At 37.9% G+C, this 20,734-nt stretch overlaps 1 protein-coding gene across 2 annotated transcripts in view; it reads left to right on the forward strand.

The window, feature by feature from the left end:
- Positions 1 to 20,734, forward strand: part of TRHDE (thyrotropin releasing hormone degrading enzyme) — a 223,567-nt gene that overhangs the window by 65,979 nt on the left and 136,854 nt on the right. For both annotated transcript variants that reach the window (XM_009463186.2, XM_087766876.1), the window contains exon 4: positions 19,526 to 19,680. In XM_009463186.2, the coding sequence (XP_009461461.2) occupies positions 19,526 to 19,680 (155 nt within the window). The remainder of the gene's footprint in view (positions 1 to 19,525; positions 19,681 to 20,734) is intronic.

The following is a 20,734-nucleotide window of genomic DNA, read 5'->3' on the forward strand; positions in this document are numbered from 1 at the left end:
TGAATGTTTTTTTGTAAACAGGATAAAACCAGTAACATCCTTTTTTATTCCCTTGTTTTCAGGAGAAAAGGAGGCTAGCAACCAAGAAAAGTGTGTTTCGCAACATTGAAGTGATTCAGATAAGAATTATTCTGAAAGATGGAATTTAAAATTAAAAATTAGTCTCCCTTATTTTTGTCCAAAATTGGTTTGACTTCGAGAGTGCAAAATATATTATTAAGGGGGCTATTCACAGAGAGTTTATTAAAGGGAAAAATAAAACTATAAATGAATTCATGCAGAGCTACAGTTCATCAGATCCTGCAAGGGACACTACTACATGTGACACTCATTGAAAGTGGTAGGAGATTGGTTTAAAACAGGTAAAAGAAAATACTTTTTTCCAGAGTTGCTAGTGAAGTACAGAAGACAATTTTTTGTTAATTTGCTTCAATAAGAGATCAGAAGGAAGTTGCCACCTTTTTATCGGTTTCTGAAAGTGATACTGTAGTTACTAAAAATTTAATTTTTAATAATTTCGTGGTACATTGCTGTCTTTTAACACTGGCTTTGCTGGTTCCTGGAGGTTCACATGGCACTTTTTATGTGTTTGTTTATCTCTGACTGTACCTTTGCTTGATATACTTGTGAAATAAAAAGGAAATGAACAGCTCTTGTAGTTTCCAAAACCGTCATGCTAAAATAAATCATAAGCATAATTTGGAAAACTTGTCAAACTGTAATTAGGATTAGTTTTATTGAAGACTGTGTTGTGGTGGTTACTAAGCAAAAGACAGAACATAATTAATGACAGCCACTTCAAGTCACCTCGTATTATATGCCTTTTAACTGTTGATTTATTGATGCAAAATTACAATGAGATGGCAATGCCTGCCAGTTCAGTGTATCTGGGTGAGCCATTCAATCACCTCCAACATATTTCCTATGTGGGCCGACAGACACAGCTCTGCATCAGGTGGCTTAGCTGCCAAGGGAAGATAGAGGTAGCCTGGAACTGTGCAGGTGAGTGCTGCTTCAAGTATATGCTAAGTTGGTGTTTTTCCTGAGCACTCTTCTAATTCATCAGCCCTAGCTTTGTTCATGTACCTATGCAAAACCTTGACTTAAAGAGTCAAGAAAAAGCACATTGCAACAGGTCTGCTCTTTTAGACACATTATATTGCAAGGAAGATGAAAGATGAGTGGTCCTGCTTCAACCAAAATAACACAGACTCCTGCAAATTCAGTAGCCCACTGAAAAAAAAAGTAGGCCTCAACAGAGTATGAAGTCTAGGAAGTGGCAGGTAATTATAGTTTTATGTCAACCTCAATGTGTAACCTTCAACCTCAAATCTGATCACAGATATATCTGTGGTTTTCTAATATCCTATGCTGGAGGAAGAGAGAGGGATAGAAAATTATCAGACCTGTAAGAAACCAATTGAATAAATGAATCTAGTCACGTTCAGTTGCAGATCACTACTTAATAGTCCTATAGTTCAGAAGAAACCACAAAATACGTCCCAATTGCTTGCAGCATACTTAAAACCTTTAGTACAAAAGGTAAAATCTCAGTTGCAAAGAAAGCAGGGAAGACCAAGAGCTCTCAGTGTTCATTGTACCTGGAAATGTATTAAACCTAACTTCCCATATGAGCTTGGTAAGCTGATCATAGCTCTTTCAGTAGACTAGTTCAGAAAAAATACTACTGACCTGTGCTGGTGTGACCTAGGGGAAAGTTCCTGGCTTGTCAGTGTGATACATTAACAGGGCAGCAAAAAGACACAGTTGCTGATGCTGCATAAGAAAGGCCAATAAAGCTGTTACATGGCCGATTTTTGAGGATTGATGACACCACTACTTTTCTTTCTTGTGGAGTCACACAAGGTTTGGTTCTCTCTTCAGTTTTCTCTTTAGTCTCTTCCAGCATCCAAACATAGTAAATAAAGGTAGTGCAAATACACCTAAGGGTGGTGAAAGGCAGTACTCTGATATGGTGAAAAAGAGAATAAAGGGTTTTGATCAAGACGGAAGCATCATTAAAGTACTAGAAGAGGGGAGGAGTTAACAAATAATATGAGCTGGAAGAGATGCGCTGGAATTGACAATGAGTGTTGTGGGGAGACCAGAATGTCTAGAAAAGCTGGGATTTTCTGCAGGCCAAGTGGAGAAGTCATTACAGGGATTCATGTGCCTGGAGACGTGCTTCCTTACCTGTGATTTAGCAGTAGTGTTGTGATCAGATTGCATCCTGATACAAGTCAAGATATGTCTCTGACTCTGAAAAAACACTTCAAGAGGTGGAATCTCTAGGAATGACAGCCTTTGCAACTGTCAGAGGGACTTCTACTGTATAGACTAAGTAGCAAAATTCTGTGATAACTTTTGTTATCATGAGCGTTCCTTGCCTTTCTTCATTAGTTGCTAGAATATATTTCTATAATCCGTGCATATCTGTGTATTATAGATTGCATACTATTAATTCATTGTGTTTGGACATTTGTTTTCAAATGAAGCTAATCCATACATTTATTATACAAAATAATGTATATGAAATTATGAGAGAATGTCCGTAGAAAAAGGTGAGTATCTAGGACATTAAATACCATACGAATGAATGTGCTCTTCTGGATCTTAAAGTGATGGTTGAGATTATTCATCTTTTGTCTGATGCTTCTGAAGTTTTCCATTGGTCATTTCAAGTGCTGAAGTTTGAAAGGGCGTGTTATAATCTTGTTCTTCAACACTCTGTCAAGCATATTACTCCATTCACTGTAATTTGTGTTGTCACTGCAACACTGAATATTCACTTGTAAATGAAATAGCAGTTCCTTGTGTGGTGTATAGCTGTGGCAAGAGACAAAAGTGCCTTTTGATAAATACGTGTTTCATGTTTTCTTGCTGGCAGGGTAGATGGTATTCTTGAAGCCCCTAGTAATTTGTCTCTGTGGATGACTATCTTTGGTCATCACTGTAACACCTGCAAGCTGAACTCCCAGGCAGAGCAGACAGCAAGGAATGTACTGAGATCATGTATGGTAATGCAAAGTGCAGTACCTCTACTGTCATCTTTAAAGAAGGATGCGTTGTACTTCTTTTAAACAGCTATTGAGGCTTTGAAGAAGAAGAAAACTGGGATTAGAATATCCGTAAAGAACTAGTCACAGCTGTGGGATTTTATTCCAGATAGCCAGAGGAGGTTCAGCACCTTTGAAGGTACTAAACAAAACCAGCCTTGCTTGTTTTAGCTCTATTTGAAATGCAGACAGGGGGAAAAAAAATCAATGTTTGCTAAATGAGGGAGAACAAAATTGGCTTTAAGAGTAAAATATCTTCTTGGGGAGCATCAGAATAATAGCATGAAAAAACAAACCAAACCGTCCTCTTATAGAAATACTATAATGTGCCTTTCATCAAGTAAAGCCATCAGATAAGGAGAGGGTTCCTCCACTGATATAATTGTCATTGTTTAATTTAAACCAGTAGATTTTTAATGCTTGCACCAAGGAAGAATCCCCCAATTCTCCTTTGTTTTTCTTCATCCTCTTCTGCATCTCTCATTTGCATTCTCAGATGTTGATGAAGTGCTAGACTTTGATCTTCCACATACTTAATCATTTGCTTTAAGCAAGTCTTTAGTCCTGTTGAATCTGATTTACATTTGAACCAACGCTGTTATACATTGTTCCAGCACTGAAAAGGGACAAGGAACCACATGAAAACACTGTTTCATTCAGGCTGTTTTATAGTCTGTCTTTAGAAGAAGATGATGTCTCCAGTGTAAAGGAGGACTTGGTTCATAGACTTCAGTGTGAATCTTGCATACTTTCAGTGCAGATGATTTGATGACTTGGGGTGCTGGCTTGCTAAGTTCACTAGAGGACTGTGGTGGTTCTCTGGTATTAATAATGGTATTATTAAGATTTTTAAGAACACTGCTGTGGTGCACATTGAATTATCTGTGTAGTCTGAACTGTGTTGATAGGAGCCAGAACAAAATGACTGTCTAGATTCAAGGACTATTAAATCCTGATCCCATACCAGTTGTTCTTTTGTGCTTTCCATTATACTGAAGATCTAGCAGGTTATTCTCTCTTTCCTCTAATAGATTGCAATACTTATTCTGTGCAAGTTATTCTTACATTTTCTGAAAAGAAAAACTTTCCATAGTCTTCATCAAACATTACTGATGTAGCAAAATCTTTAATTGGATTTTTTTTCTTTTAAGTGGAATGATCAGAAATTGGTTTTTTCTGTAAATAATAATGAAGCAAGATGGTATGGAAAAATTATGATTCTAAAAGAGAAAAGTTGTTATAATAGAAACACTTTAAAATGAAAACTATATTATTTTAATGTAAATTATTCATAGGTTATCAAGTTTAGATGAGGTTTGTGAACCTAACTTTGTTATGGTTCTTTAATATAACTTTAATGTTTAAATCTGTGATGCAGGGAATGAAATTCTACTCAGAGAAACCATTCTGATTTCTGTATAATTGGAAAAGTTTATGTATTCAGTGGGCTAGTAGTACTGAGAGCAGATATTTATCTCCAAGGGGCATAGACAAGATTGTACTTGGACAACTAGTACTCTTGTGGGAGAAGAACATGCTACATCTGTTTTAATCTATTTCTTGTTGCCAATAAAAGGGCTGATCAAGAAGGTTCTGAGCTTCTGTTACCTGATAGGTGCAATTGGTTGTACTGAATTTCTGTCTGCTTTACCTTCACTTTACTCACATTTCTTTGTTATGGCTTCTTTTGCTAGTTCAGCTTATTTAACTGCTGTTTTTTTCCTTCAACATCTTTGATGCTCGTGTGGTCATTGAATTCTCTTTGTCGCTGCCTTTTGTGTATATAGTTTGATCTCAAATACAACTTCACCATGTAAAGCTATTCCTTCAGTAATCCTCAAGCTACAGTTCTCCCAAGGTTTTATTAATTTCCAGAGTTCCCGAGATCTTCTCTGCAGCCCTTCTGGCTATGTAAAATTCTTCAGAAAGGCAGAGTGCATGAACATCTAAAGTGTTGACATCTCTAGTTAATAACCAAACAGTTGCTGAAGTGAGTTATTTTGATACCTCATGAAGCTTCAGCTCTTTCAACTCTTTATACTTGAGTAGTGTAAAAGATGGGCTTTTACACGTTTTTTGTTTCCTCTTGTTCTATGCATTGAAGATATGCAAAACCTTATTGGAATGAGTCTGAGGAGTTGCAAGTGTGTCCTAGCTAGGTGTGTTAAAATAAGTGTAATTAAATCATGTACTCAGGATTAAGCCTGTATTCTCTATCTGCGTTCATTTGCTCTCTCTTTTCTTTATCCTCTCAAAATGTTTCTCCTGTTCGTATTCATAGTCCCTTCGGCAACATTTCCTCAGCTTCTAGGCCCTTACTGGCTGTCTCAGACAAATTTTTCATTTCTTTGACTTGTTTCTCAGTTTGTCTCTCTGTGTTTCTCATCTATTTCAACTGTGTCTCTCAAGCCTTCTGGCAATACTTTTCAGCTTTTCCCACTGCATTTCTTGGTACTCTGAGGCAAGATCTTTCAGTTCCATCAGCACTGAATCTTTGTTTCTTCAGAAGTAATCCAGTCTTTTTTTAGCTCAAACTAGTACTTTTCTGGTGTTCCCAGCTACCTGCTTAGCTCTTTGGTCATCACCCTGAAATCTGTGAAACGCAAAATATCTGGAGAAGAAGTAAGAATAGCCTCTTTTTTTGTTTGCATTTCTTATGGTTGTTGAGTACAGAAAAAAATTATTTCCTTTGGACATGACACAAGTTCCATGTTTACTCCAGAGTAGCATTCTGAGTAAAACGTGCACTCTAACAGAAACATATTTTACAGCAAATATGTTAGTAAAAATGTACAAAATGCTGTTATTTAAAACATAATTTAAATCAGATTTTTCAAAGTTTAAATCTGACTTTAAGCATAAAATATTCTCTTTTGAGCTCAGATTGTAAATTGTAGTGGATTTTTGGGAGCCTGACTGACCTGTGTTCTTTTGTGCTACTTTAAATATGAGGTAATATTCAAACAGTTTACTGTTCCGCTGAAGTCTTAAAGAAGACAGACTACTAAATTTGGAAAGGTAATTTGCTAAACTCCATAAAAAATAGAATGTTGAAGTGTTGTATTGGTTTTGGATAATTATAACTTCTTGTGCTATTGGAAGAATAAAGTTCTATTTATATTGGTATATTCTGTTTAGTTTAGTTCCATGACTTGTTCAACATGGAGTTGAAGAACCAGGAAAGCTGACTCTCCTTTTTCAATTAATGTTGAAGAACTAAATTTGAGGGGGTGAGATTTATTAGTTCAGAAGTCAGAAAGTCATACTTACTGAAGAAATTCGTTTAATTCATACCCAATAGCAGTGACGGGTTGTACATCAACAGAATGGTTGTGTTGCAACTCCAGATGTAGGTAGTTCTACATTACAGATTATTAGATGTTCATGCTATTGCTTTGTTGTAATACTTTTGCTCCTGGGCCTTTATTATCCTGCCTGGCTTGACCTCCGTCCAAGCCTATTTCCTTGTCAAGAGCTGACTGATGCTGTCTTCATGTGCCTGGAGTGAGGTCCCCAAATGGGAATGCTGGGTTGGGGGACTGTGCTAGACAAGAGAGGTCATGAGGGGAGGACCATGCTCACAGACTACAGTGCCAGCTTGCACTGAAGTCTCTAGTGTGGGGTGGAGTTCCTGTAAGTCAGGTCTCAGCCCAAGGAAAATGAGGTTGGTAAAGAGTATAGAGAAGAGTGAAGAAGACAGACCCTGGCTCCACCCGTAGTCTTCAGCTAGGAGGCACATAGCCTCCCACATTGATTCACTAAAAAATGCCTTAGAAGCATTACCTTGCCTATAGGTTTAAATGTGGAAGTATGTTATGTGCATCACGTTAAATCCAGGATGGCCTGTCTGCACAGAAGTGTCTAGAACTTCCTCTTCTGACCAGAACACGGACTTAGACTGAGTCCCTACTTGTAATAATTTTGTCTGGGAAGCAGAACCACTTATCACTCAAATTCCCACTGTCTGGTCTTTTTTTCTTCAGGTAAAATGTAATAATAACATAATAAGGACTTTCAGATTACATAAATTCACCAATCATTTAACCAGTTTTTTTAACCATACTGACAAGCCAAACTTAGGAAAAGTGTACAATTAATCTCTGATTTGTTCAAATTTATGAGTTTACCATAAAATACTGGTATTATGCCTACATGGAGATGGTTAATTCATTGTGATGTCTCAGGAGTCATTGCTTAGGGTTTTTTTTGAGTGCTTAATTACTTTCCTTATTTCTTCATTCTTTTAGGGAACTGTAGAAAGTGTGCCTCTATCCTCAGTAAATACTTGTCTGGAGTGACAGCAATATGCTGCCTTGGCCATCCTATCCTAAAAGCATTGATTACTTTCTGAAAGGCTTCAGTTCTCTGGCAGTTACGGGCCATATTTTCTCTGATAACAACCTTTTTGTTGTTGGTGTAGACAGTATCTAGCTCTGGATTTTGTTCCCTGCCTATCTGTCAGTTAATCCAGAGCACTTGTCTGATTTGGTAAAACTATGAAGATTTGAACTAGGATTCATGCATTTGTAACACACACACAAAAATCTCTGTTTTATGTTCTGGAAATAAGGGGAGATTTTCTCACCTTTTTTTAACAAAAAACAAGATCTCTTTGAAGAGAGATGTGCTATATTAGGGCTATATTAGGGAAGTTCCTTCTTTCCTTGAATATTGACTTCCAAATTTTTGTTAGTGCCCGTGACAGTGGTGTCTAGTTTTAACCGTATGTTGGTTTCATGCATAAGTCCATGTACCCTGATGAGATGCACCCATGAATGTTGAGGGAGCTAGCTGATGTCATTGTGAGGCCACTTTCAATTATCTTTGAAAGACCATGACGATTGGGACAGGTGTCTGAAGAAAGCAAATGTCACTCCTGTCTTCAAGAAGGGTAAGAAGGAGGACCCAGGGAACTACAGGCCAGCCAGCCTCACCTTGATCTCTGGGAAGGTGATAGAACAACTGATCTTGGAAACCATTTCCTGGCACATGAAGGCAAGACAGTGATTGGGAGCAGTCAGCACGGATTCATGAAGGGGCAGTCATGCTCGACCAACCTGATAACCTTCTATGATGAAATGACCAGCTTGGCAGATGAGGTAAGAGCAGTGGACATTGTCTACCTGGACTTTAGTAAGATTTTTGTCACTGTCTCCCATAACATCCTTGTAGAGAAGCTGATGAAGTATGAGCTAGATGAGCAGACAGTGAGGTGGATTGAAAACTGGCTGAACAGCTGGGCACAGACAGTAATGATTAGTGGTAGGAGGTCTAGTTGGAGGCCAGTCACTAGCAGTGTACCTGAGGGGTCAGTGCTGGGTCCAGTCCTGTTCAACATCCTCATTAATGATCTCGATGGTGGGACACAAAACTGGGAGGAGTGGCTGATGCACTGGAGGGTTGTGCTGCCACCCAGAGGGAGCTTGACAGGCTGGAGAAATGGACTGACAGGAACCTCGTGAAGTTCAACGAAGTGGAATGCGAAGACCTGTGCCTAGGAAGGAACAACCCTGTGCACCACTATATGCTGGAGGCTGACCGGCTGGAAAGCAGCTTTTCAGAAAGGAGCTGGTGGACATGAAGTTGACCATGAGCCATCACTGTTCCCTCAAAGCCAAGAAGGCTAATGGTGTCCTGGGCTACATTAGGAGGAGTGTTGCCAGCAGGTCAAGGAAGGTGATCCTTCCCCTCTTCTCAACACAGGTGAGGCCACACCTGGAGTGCTGTGTCCAGTTCTGGCCTCTACAATACAAGAGACACATGGTCATACTGGAGAGAGTCCAGTGAAGGGCCACAAGGATGATTAAGGGACTGGAGCATCTCTCCTATGAGGAGAGGCTGGGAGAGCTGGGACTGTTCAGCCTGGAGAAGAGAAGGCTCAGAGGAGAATCTCATCAATGTGTATAAATACCTGAAGGTAGGGTGCAAGGAAGACGGCGTCAGGCTCTTTTCAGTGGTGCCCAGTGACAGGACAAGAGGCAATGGGCACAAACTGAAACACAGGAGATTCCCTCTGAACATCAGGAAACACTTTTTTTTCAGTGAGGGTGACCGAGCACTGGCACAGGTTGCCCAGAGGTTGTGGAGTCTCAGTCCTTGGAGATGTTAAAAAGCTGTCTGGACACAGTCCTGGGCAACCAGCTTTAGGTGGCCCTGCTTGAGCAGGGGGATTGGAGAAGATGACCTCCAGAGGTCCCTTTCAATCTCAACCATTCTGTGATTCTGTTAGAACACTGCACTGATACCACATTCAAGGTACTTGAAGAATTTAGTTTTATGTTTCCTGTCATACTGTTTCTGAATTGGCTGTGGGATTGCAGGGACATCTTTTTATTTCACTCTTTCAATTCTTGTTGCCTTTTCATGGACTTTTCCAATGGGATTTCTCAGTAGTGCTTACAGTAGTTGCTAATTAAAAAACCCTACATTTGGCACAAATTTGGTCACCTAATCCATTACTTCAAGGAATCTCAGTATCTTTTCTATTGGCTAGACATGATGATGATGCTGTCCTTGTGGTTTGCCTGTGTACCTTTTGTGCATTAACAGCTCTCTGTACTTCCAGTACAGTACTCCCATTGCATGCCCTTTATGCTTTTTTTTTTCAGTTTAGTTTTAGCTTGCCATTTTTTTAATCTTTCCAAAGTTGTCCCAAGCCTCTTGCCACTCTCTCTTCCTGCTTTTTCCCAGATGAAGTGTTACTGTGTAAAACTTGATACCCTGTCTGTGCTATCACAAGATGAATGCATAACCTTTACAAATGGCATCTGCCAGAATTTTGCATATTCATCTAACATAGAAATATTTGACATCAATGGTCTCTCAAAATATCTCCCCTTGTAGGCAGTAAAAAACTGTTCCAATTTTACATAGGTTCTTGCTTGTGCAAAAGCAAGGGAAGACATACCATCTTTATGTAGTCTTACTCTGATTTAGAGAGCAGCGAGGCTGCAATGGGGATCAGTTGCTGCAAGCCCACTATTATCCCAAAGTGGTTCATTACTGGGGTGTTAGCATTACTGGTCTCAGGTAGCAGCCAGTAATGAGCTGCATACATTTTATTCTATTTAGATCTTTGTGTAATGCAGGTAAAGATTGATACAGAATGTAAGCTCCAGTGGAGGTTACATTACACACTGAAAAATGCAAATGAATTACCAAAGGGAGGGGAAAATGTTTTTATCCCGTCATTGAAGTCATTGAAGTAAGAAGCTGCTTACCAGCCAGTTTAGTATGGAAGATGATTTCTAGTCTAACAAACAGATATTTGCATATCTAAGCAAGTGAACAAACACTATTAAGAAATATGGACAGACTGTCTCAAAAATGGGGGAAACAGAATGAATCAGGATGAAAGATTAAGTCTGTTTAGATCCCAGAAACATTTCAAAGGTGAGATTGGTTAAAGCCTGTTCTGGTTTAACCAAGGGACATGCAGGAATATGAAGATCTAAGAGGGAGTGGAGGAGTGCACCTGAAAGTGCTCTGTGAGAAGTTAATCTCTTGCAGATGAATTCTCAGACCAGAACTTCTGAATAATTTTTCGATGATAGGGAAAACATGAAACATAAGGTGTGCACAAGCACCGGAGCTGTGATTGCCTGCTTTTCAGTGCCAGCTCAATATGCATGTAAGTATGGATCAGTGTAAATACATTAAGCATAGATTTTTGTCTATTTGGTGGTAACTTTTGTAAGCATTCATTACGGCGTTGTCTGGTTTGAAAGTTATTGATAAAATTTGTTACCGATTTTTGACCTTTTGGCTTAAATGTGATTTAAAGGAACTAACAAGGCATATTCTATATAAAACTGTAGCAATACCATACCCTAGGGCATTTCTATATGATAAAAGTGCCCAGGAAATACTAATAGGAGTTGGTGTTGCTGTCATCATCCCCTTTGTCAATACAGTCAGTCCATCGGTGGAGGGAAGAGATTTAATCCATCACCTTTCCAGTATTTCTTCCCCCACACTGCGGAGGACTGTCGCTTGTCCAGGCTGTCATTGTCTGTGCAGCTCCACATGCTCTCTGAGCTCTGCATGATTTTCTGTCTCGGGTTTCTTTTCTGGTGGGATATTGGATTATCAGTCTTACTCACTGTGTCAGAGATCTGTCTGATCTCTATAAACTTTGTTCTGGACTGGATGACTCCTGTTGTTTGTCAGGCTCTGCTTTTCCTTCTTTCTGAATCTCCCGATAGTCTTCCGTTGAAGTACTTGTCCCAGGTCTGTCACAACCTCTTCTGTTCTCAGCTCTTGTTAGCTCCTTGCCAAACTTCTGTAGTACAGTTCAGTTTGTATCAGTCATCAGCCTCTCTTTAGTGTGTCACTTGTCTTTTGTAACTTCATATTAAAAACATATCTTTCTAGAGTTTTATTTTTACATGGTTTGCAGTATTCCTTTTTTGTAACACATTTTCATATTTGGGTTCTACTTTCTGAGTTAATTGAAACTATTAAACACCTCAAGTATACCTGAAACCACAACTGTTAGAAATAAGGCTGCTTTCTAATTACTGTCTTTCTCTTCACTAGTACCTGTTACTTCCAGGTGCAGAATAAAGCACCATTTCCATCTCTTCCCAGTGTTTTTCAGGCTCAGAGAGATTTTCAGTTCTGGTGGAAGTTTCAGCTACTCTTTTCCATCCTGTTTGTTTCTTTTAATTCCTCTTTTTTTCCCCCTCCTGCTGACAATCATGTGGGGGTCAGTAGTAACTGGGCCCAAGATGCTTTAAAAAGACCCTTTATTCAGAGACATATTACTGCCTGCCTCTATATACCAGGATGTGGGATGAGTGGAGCCCGTTGCTCAGCCTTCCTGCACCAGGGAAGGGAAGCTTCTTAGAGGTTCAGGTCCTGACACTGCGTTTTACTGTGGGAAATCTGGAGTAACTGTGTAGAGAAGGATGATTTTTTTCTGTCACAATTTTGTATGCCTGCTTTTTAACTGTGATTTTTCACCTGTGATGGGTAACTGCACAGCATGTTGCTGGCAGTCTCTGCCCATGCTGACCTGGAACAGAATGAAGGAGTAAATTCACTTAGTTGAGTCTGTCCAGGATATCTAAATGCACCAAGAAGTTCAGCTTTGACTTTCACATTTTGGTCCCACTGGTCCATTGGGGTGTTACTGTGAGCCTCTTGTAAGGGTGAATATGAATTCTGTGACAAAACTTAGTTTAAGCAGTTACATCCTTAGGCACGAGTCGGGAGGGGAAGGTGTGGGCTTGCATGAGAACAGAATGAGTCCTCTGTTATTTGTGTTTCTCTAGAATTCAGGATGATGTTTTTTTTGTGATATATCACAGAAAGTTATTGATTCTTGGTGTATTCAATAAACCAATGAATACATAGATACATGCTGTCTTTTATCAGAAAAGTGTTCTGATAACTTCTTTAACTCTTAAACTAACAAATCAGAAAGAGAAGAGCAAATATTTTTGTTAGGACAGTAAAAATTTATCATAATGTAATATTATCTAAAGAATTTGCATAAGAATGTAAGGCAAACTTTATATTAGGGCTTAGGATAAGCAGCAAGACCTAAAAACAATATCTCTGGAGCTATCCAGGACAGTCCGTTCATATTTCTTCATCTTGTTCTGGAGGAGAGGAGACAACAAATAGATACAGTCCCCACGAAAACATTGCCTTCAGATGTAGTGCATATGATTATCTGTATTGTAATTTTACCTCCAGGTGGAATGTTGTGATACATATTTTTGAGACACTGGTAATGTGAGACACCTGCCTGTCTTCCCAAAATTCCTGTTTTGACTTTCACGGCTGAACTGTGCCCATCACCTGTGAATATGATCTCACTTTAAAGCAAACATAAAAACGGTAAATCTGGGTATATAGAGTGTTGTACTAATGGAAACATTCATGTCTTTATCGCTGTGATGCAGATCAGTTTTATGTATGGCAGATGAAAAGATTTATTTTGCCTCATTGTTATAATTCTTAAGCAGTATGGATTTCTGGAGTTTTCTGTATACTTGCACCTCGGTTTTGCAGCAAAGGGAAGGAATACGGCAGTAGCACTTGATCATTTTCTTTGTGGCAGTATTCATACTGGAAGTGCTCAGTAATCAGTGGTGTGTTGTTTTTAGCTGTAGAATTCTCATGCTCTATTAACTGTGGTGGTAGGAAAATGGCTGTTGGCAATTTTCCATCATGTCGATGCTCTCAGTATTTACGTTAGAAACAGTATTTATGAAGGCAACAAAAGTCTTTCTTGTTTTTTCCTCTCTCCAGATCTTTCAGTGTTGAGAGTTGGAATGTATTTTCTCTGTTCATCTGTTGTGTATATACTGTAAGGGGTGCACATACAGTATTAGCCCTGTAACTTGGAGTAGCAGAAACCTGAGCTGATTTCAGTCTGTGTCTTGGTTTGCTCCGTGTAACGCTTTGTTCTAATGTATGTCTAAGAAGAGTTTAGAATACCCACATTAGAGTGGAGGCTGGGAAAAAAGGTTTATATTTATAAAGAAACGTCATGAAAGATTTTTTTCCCCTTATTTGTTACTGTGCAGCAATTCATAATGATCTGTCCAGGTATTACTTAAAAGAAAGGCATTGTTCATGTAGAGATCAATACAACCAAGATAATACATAATTCAGCCTCAATGGGCAATTGCATTCATTTTTCATTTTAATGTTGAATCATTTGATATACTTTGAAATAACAAAGCAATGATCTATAGATTGAGGTTATGAAAATTGAAAGCAATTTAATAATATGCATGTCAAATAAAAGCAATGGGTTTCTATTTTATTTTCTTAAACTGTAAACTAGCCATCACCCAGTGTCGAGGCTCAGTTGCTTGAGAAAATAGCAAAGTTTTTCTTCCTATATTACTGCTTATTCTTCCCCCTTACCCTCCCCAGCTCTCTCTCCCACATTTTTTTCCCTCTCGGATTCTTTAGTATTCACATTGCATTAAACATCTGCTATTCGTATCAAACACTCTGGAAATCCATCCATTGTTCGTGTCAGTTAATGTTAAGTAATACTTTGTACAGCAATAAGAAGCAATGAAAAACTCAGCAATAAACTGCTGTGTGTCAGTGATTTCTCCTCCGGGTCTGCAACAAGCCATTTGATTTGACTGAAATAATGGCAAACAGTTTTAGACCTTTGCATTAACTCTGCAGGCTAACGTCCGTGTGGGTTGGTAAGTGTCATGCTCGCAGGAGGATATTGGTGGTGTAGTCCCTGAGATAAAAACTGATGGGTGCCAGAATAAGCGTTTGGGTAAACAGAAATGTTAGTCGAAGATTTCCAGCACAAACTTCTCTGTCGTATACTAAGCAAAGAGTGCAGAAAAGAAAGTTTCTCAGTAGCCAATTTAGATATTTCCTGTAAGTACTGTTATCAGCAGTTCTTTATCAGTAGAAAATTTGGATATATCTTACAATAACTACTGTTTGACTTAATGTTTTTTAACCAGAGCTGTCGTTTTGGTAGTTGTCTTGTTCCTTAAAATCTGTGTAAGTCATTAAATAGTAGTCCATTACAGAAAAGCATCTTCTACTTATTCTTAGTAAAAGAAATGGCTTCGATTAAGGAATCTGAGTGGCAGAAATATAAACCCTTTTAGTAAATAGTTCTTTTTTTTGTACAACATTCATTTAGGAAATTGCACAAGACCTTTAGAGAGATTTAATAAAGCTATGCAGCATTAGGAAAGGGCAAAACCATACTTCGTGTTTTCATTTGTCAAGATTAAAATAAACTGATATTAGTCCATGCTTTCTTTTAATTTGTTGAAATTGTTGTCAAAAAAGTGAAATACCTGGTAGCAAGAAATCTTGAAGAAAGCCTCTCTGAAGAAATGAATGAAAATAATGTTGTGAGAGGCACATAAGTAAATTGAAATTATTTTTATAGTGTCCTTTTTGTAATAAAAATGGAGATTATAAGGAAAAAACATGGAGTTCATGGAGTGAACAGTTTATCTCTGTGTGCCTCCTGGTTTTATCAAGGAAAATATATGTGTAAAGAAGCTTGACAGAAAATTCTTGTTTCTCACTGTATGTTCTCATTTACAAGTTGCAGTGTTTTAGGGCTCTCAGATTTGTTTGGGAGACTTATGTATGATAACAGAAAATTTGCAGAAATTGTTCACACATTTAGTTAGTTACTTTTTTTCCCCCTAGCAGGTGCTTTTTGTCTTCCACCTTGAGTATTAGAAATTTAATAGTCATAATGTTCTGCAGGATCTAGCCCTCAGTTGCATTTCAACCAGCAGCTAAAACAAATAAAATTGCAGTACGTAATATTAATAAATGTGTTCGTGCATGTGGATGTCTGTTTGTCTTTCTGTGTTTATACACACACTCATATGTATAGTAAGGATGTGTGTCTGTTATACCAGTATCCCCATCAGACTTCAAACCGAGGTGGTTAAACATAGTGGAATCGCAGTGGTAGAAAAGGTGGGGGGAAGGACCCCTGAATTCAGGGTACTCTGCATGAGAGAGTTGGATCTTCTTTCGCGTTTAGTCCTATTCAGTTCTAACCCTGCTCTCATTTAAAGCAAGAGTGATGTTCCCAGTTGTGTGCTTTGGGGAATTTAATGGTTTTTAAGGGTGCCTAGAAAATACTATACCTGAGTGGGGGGAAAAGGAAAAATAGTATCATTTGTTCAAATTGCACAGATACTAAGTTCGTAGATAAAGTTAAAAAAACATCGAATATTGATTTGCTTTGTGACCAACTTAGGTGTTAAATTGCTAATTTGTATTTTGCACTATGATGATACTTGCTAATAATGTCAGACAATTGTATTTTGATGTAAGCTCACATAGTTATGATGCCTTAATTAAATGTTTGGAAATAAAAGAAGCTGTTGAGCTATGTACAGTTTTTGTAACTTGAAACGTTTTTAATGAGATTCCCACAGAAACAGATTTAAAAACATCCAAATGCTTTCCTTGTATTCTAATAATTGTATCAGAATAGTATGTTAGTGTGAAATTCCAACATGTTTCTGTCCCGATGGCTTTTCTTGTGATTTTATTTTAGCTGCATAGATTTTACTTCTTGGTCATGAATTTAGTCTCTGTGAAGGCCAAGAAGTGGAAACCCTCTATCATTCCAGCAATACACAGGACTCTCTCCACTGCTGTATCAGGAAATCTCGAGTAACAGTTTTATGATGTATGAGGATATTATTCTCTGCAAGCAATAACACGCATTTCTATTTCCCCAGCAATATCCACATAATCAAACATTCACAAGTGCTTTACAAAGAATTTAATTAAATAGTGTGCAGAGTAACTGGATGCAGCATGCACACAAGCTGTTATATATTCAGTAGTTCACATTTTGCAGTTAGTGCAGAACACTTCTGTGCAGTATGTGTGAATACTATTTCTGTCAAAACGTGCATCATCACCCCTCCTATTGTACCTTGCTCCTGAAAAATTACACTAAAACCTTAACAGATGTCACCTCCAGGAGCACAGGATACCTTCATCAGTGCTCTAATGGTATGATAAACAGAGGGAAATACAAATTCTTATGTTGAGACTTGAACATCAAACATTGTTCCTCTGAAATCAAATGCTTATGACTCCCCAGAGAAAGATATAGATTATTGTGTCTTTTACCACTAAACTAGGCATGTTTGGAATTTTATTTAAAGGTAGTAGAAATTTGTGGAGCAATCAAGATCAACCACTGAATAATTTAATTTCTAAATTAACACCAAGACTTGGACATTCAGAGTTTAGACATGAACAATGAGAAGCAAAAGATGTCTCATTTTGTGATAATGAGTATGTTCAGAGTCCATTCTGTCAGTCACTGGAGATTAGGAAAGTCTCTGTTTTGGCATTAAAGTGCAGTGCATCAGATCCTGCACTAGGAAAAGGTAGGAGTGTGTTCATATGTTGTAGTACACTTCTTAATTCATTCAGCATTATTGGCATGCTCATGTCACCTGTGAGGATTAGCATTCTGTAAGCCGACAGGGTTGCGTTTTGTTTTGTCTGTTCAGAAAAGCCCTTTAAGCATTAGCTGATGCATGAGAGGAGTTTCCAGGCTTGCAGAGCAACGGGGCTGTGTTGGGTGAAAGTGATTTAGAATATCCCTCTGCGGTTGTCTACCTGCAAGGCAGTTAGCCGTCCATCAGATTGGAAGGTTTTATTGGTATGTCAGTGCTATAAAGTATCAGTCTAAACCAGCAGACCAATACCAATGACAGAAATAGTGAAAGACAGTCTATAATTAGCCTGTAAAGGTGTTTAGTATGAGACCTCACCCTAGTTTCCCAGTTCCACAGTTATTCCAGTTTATTACTGGCTGACACTGGCAAAATCTGGCCATGATGACTGGCAAGAAAGACCAAAAACTACAAATGAGCCCAAAGGAGAGAAACAAAAGGATCAGTTAAAAGTAAGGAACTGGTTTTACTTTCATGCTAGTTCTATTTCAGTGTCACATTGCTTATTTGAGGGGAATTGCTGAAAACTGAATTGGTAATTGTAAATAAGAATGGAGTCTCTCTGTATTCTTCTTCTGAAGATGCCTTCTGGAGGAAAGTTTAATCACTGTAGGAAAAGTTACGGCTTTCTTTACAGAGTTGAGAATGGGAGAGATTCCCATTTAATGTTAATGAAGATTCTCCATTGACTTCAGTGATTTCACCCAGTAGCCTTCATGTCCTTTTTTTTTTCATCCTTGTCCCTTCTTTGTGCGGCAGACAGGAGTTTTTCATTTTGCATGTTATTTATAACAAATTGCCGTTATTCTAAAAAATTAGTACCGTTTGATCTTCAACTGAAGAAGAAAAGGAAAGCATGTAATTTTGAATTTACTCACATGTCTAATCTTGAACACCGTATTTTGGATTTTTGCTTTATTTTCTTTAATTAGGCTCTTGTTCTAGTGTCTGCCTTTATAGAAAATATTTATTCTTTACCATTTGTAGTATATCTCTGTTTGCAATTTGAATATTTTCGGTTTGCTTGTATTTGGAAATAGCTGCTAGACTCTCTCTGTGATTCCACTAGAAGGCTGGTATTTTTATGCTTCCTGCAGCAGGCCCTTTTTGGGAGTGCTGGAATATATCCAAGTTCTCCATTCCTGATATTTCAGTGGCAACTTCCTGTGAATCCTCAAGTAGAGCTCCTGCTGTCAGGTTGTTCTCAAGCCAGTTCCACCACATGTATCAGCAAGCCAAAACAGACAAACCTAGGAGATGTGTCAGTGCTGTGATATAATTTAGAGTATTCTTTAGAATAAGGAGGTCAGAATTTTTCTTCTTTAGATTAGGAAGTCAACCTAGAGACCTTTCATCCCACCCAGTGAAGTACCACCTAGACATACTTGTGCTGACTGTGAATGAACTAGCTTTGGAACCAGAAGTAATACAGCCAAGTGAGCGGAGTGTGGCAGCCAGGCTAATTAATTAAGAAGCCAGGCTAATTAGTTTGACTGGAGGGAGCACCATGCTGATGTGACGGTATAGCTTCCAAAATTCTGCCTGCTTTGTACATAGGTTGCAGTGGGGTTCTTGTACACATACAAGTTTTTTCTAGGCTCTTTCAGGTGTTTTTGCCATGAAGCAGCATTGTGTATTGGTTTATTCTCTATGTCAATTTACGGTAATTTTAGATTTATTTCCAGACTGGTAGTCAATTTTAGTTCCTTCTCAATCTTCTGCAGTAAGATTTTTCCAACACCTAGATAGACATTGTAGTATTGTTTTGTTCAACCTCATGCCACTGAGAGAAATTCCTCACGGCTTTTTTTTTTTTTTTACCTGATGAAGGACCTTCCCATCTTCTTCCTAAAATTTTGTCACTTATTGAATACAGAACTGAAGTAATATTCCTGAAGTTGTGTATGGCACCACTGTTCCAGCCTGCGGGGCTGAGAGGTGGCTGTCAGCAGTCCTGTTCTCAGAAGATGCATGCTAGCAATAGTGCACACTGAAAGATGCCTTGTTTTGTAAGAACTGTTGATCCTGAACAGTTTGCCATCTTTCTGGTTGTTATGAAACAGCATTTCTTCAGTGCTCCCCTTAATGTCAGTCCTTACATACAGTTTGGTGTGCAAGATGTTCATAAAGCAGTCACTTTAATGAAAAGAGAAAAAATACCTGTGGTAAAAGTCTGTGTTACTACATTGATATGGTACAGTAAACATGAGAAGCAGTATCAAACCCAGAAGTAAATGAACAAGGTATTGTAAATAAGCTAGATTCTGTTTAGAAATACCAAGTACTGTGTTACAGCAATAACATGGTAATCATGTGTGAACAGTGGCATAAGATACAAAATGAATATTTTATTAATGTTTCCTAAATTACATTACTAGAGAGCTGAAATTAAGTTTTGTTTATTACATGTATGTTATTTAAAGTGCTTTTAGTAATCATTTATGGCCTTACTTACAATAGCTCTTCAGTATAGTAGCTCCCACAAGGAGTTAACATATATTTTTCTATTTCTAGATCTGTTAGCTGTGCCCAAGCATCCATATGCTGCTATGGAGAACTGGGGACTGAGTGTTTTTGTGGAGCAAAGGATACTGCTAGATCCAAGCATTTCTTCTATATCATACCTACTGGATGTCACCATGGTCATTGTACATGAGCTATGTCATCAGGTATTAAAGGTGTTCAGATATTTGATATTAATGTCAGAAACCATGCATTCCTTTTCAAAACAATGAATTTGTGTTGTTCACATAGACAGTTGCAACTTTTATTGTAACTGGAGTCCAAATAATATGGAGATCTATAAGACATATCACCAATGCAGAAACTGGGAAAACTAAAAATGGGGATAGAAGAGAAAATTAGTAGCAATGAACAACTTCCCTGTCTTCTGTATGATTATATTCTGTATGTTTGTGTGTGAGTGTGTTGTTGGTGTGTAGACTAAACATGTTAATTACTGTAGAAAATGATTTATTGCAGAACTATATCAGATTCATGCTGAGTTCAAGTTCATGTCAAAAAATGTTTTGGCTGAAATCAATTTGGTAGTCATCATCTTCTGTCACATATACACATACTTCCATTTTCTTTTTTTTCATTTTTTTTTAAATTTGGTATTAACCCTCTGTTCACTAATGTTGGATAATTGAGTCTTTTTGTGTATTGAAACTTTTGCATCAATAAGAAAACTTTGCAATGAACCCATATTACAATTTATTTTACATTTTTTCCATCTTCTTATCTCAAACTTAAACGCATTACGAATGTTTAGTAATATTGAGTTGAATGCAAATGTTATTGAAGAAATTTGCTACAGGGGCAGGAAACCCTTTCTTGCACTCATAAGAGGCATAATCATAGCCTTCAGGTTAAAATGAATAAAATCCTACTGTGTAATCAGCATGGCTTACATCTGTGACTTTACACGGTATTCTTTAAAAGGCAATCCAAATTCTTAACACTTTCTGGAAATAAAAAGTACTGTATAAAAGGGAGTCTTTGTAATGGAGTTCTGGTAAATGAATCTGGAAATAATAGTGTTTGGTTCATATTCATGTTTCACATTAAATCTGTCGATGAATATGAAGTCCTCAACTGCAACATGAAATTTTTATTGAAAGTTATTGCTGGTTTGTTCTCAATACGATCATCTGATTTTGTTATATGCTCTTTATTGTGCAGTACAATAGAGTAGCACACTGTTCAGCTAGAAAAATTACA

Source organism: Nipponia nippon, unplaced genomic scaffold, assembly GCF_047370975.1.
Source record: "Nipponia nippon isolate SJK-2023a ecotype South Korea unplaced genomic scaffold, ASM4737097v1 scaffold_3, whole genome shotgun sequence".
Taxonomy (NCBI): domain Eukaryota; kingdom Metazoa; phylum Chordata; class Aves; order Pelecaniformes; family Threskiornithidae; genus Nipponia; species Nipponia nippon.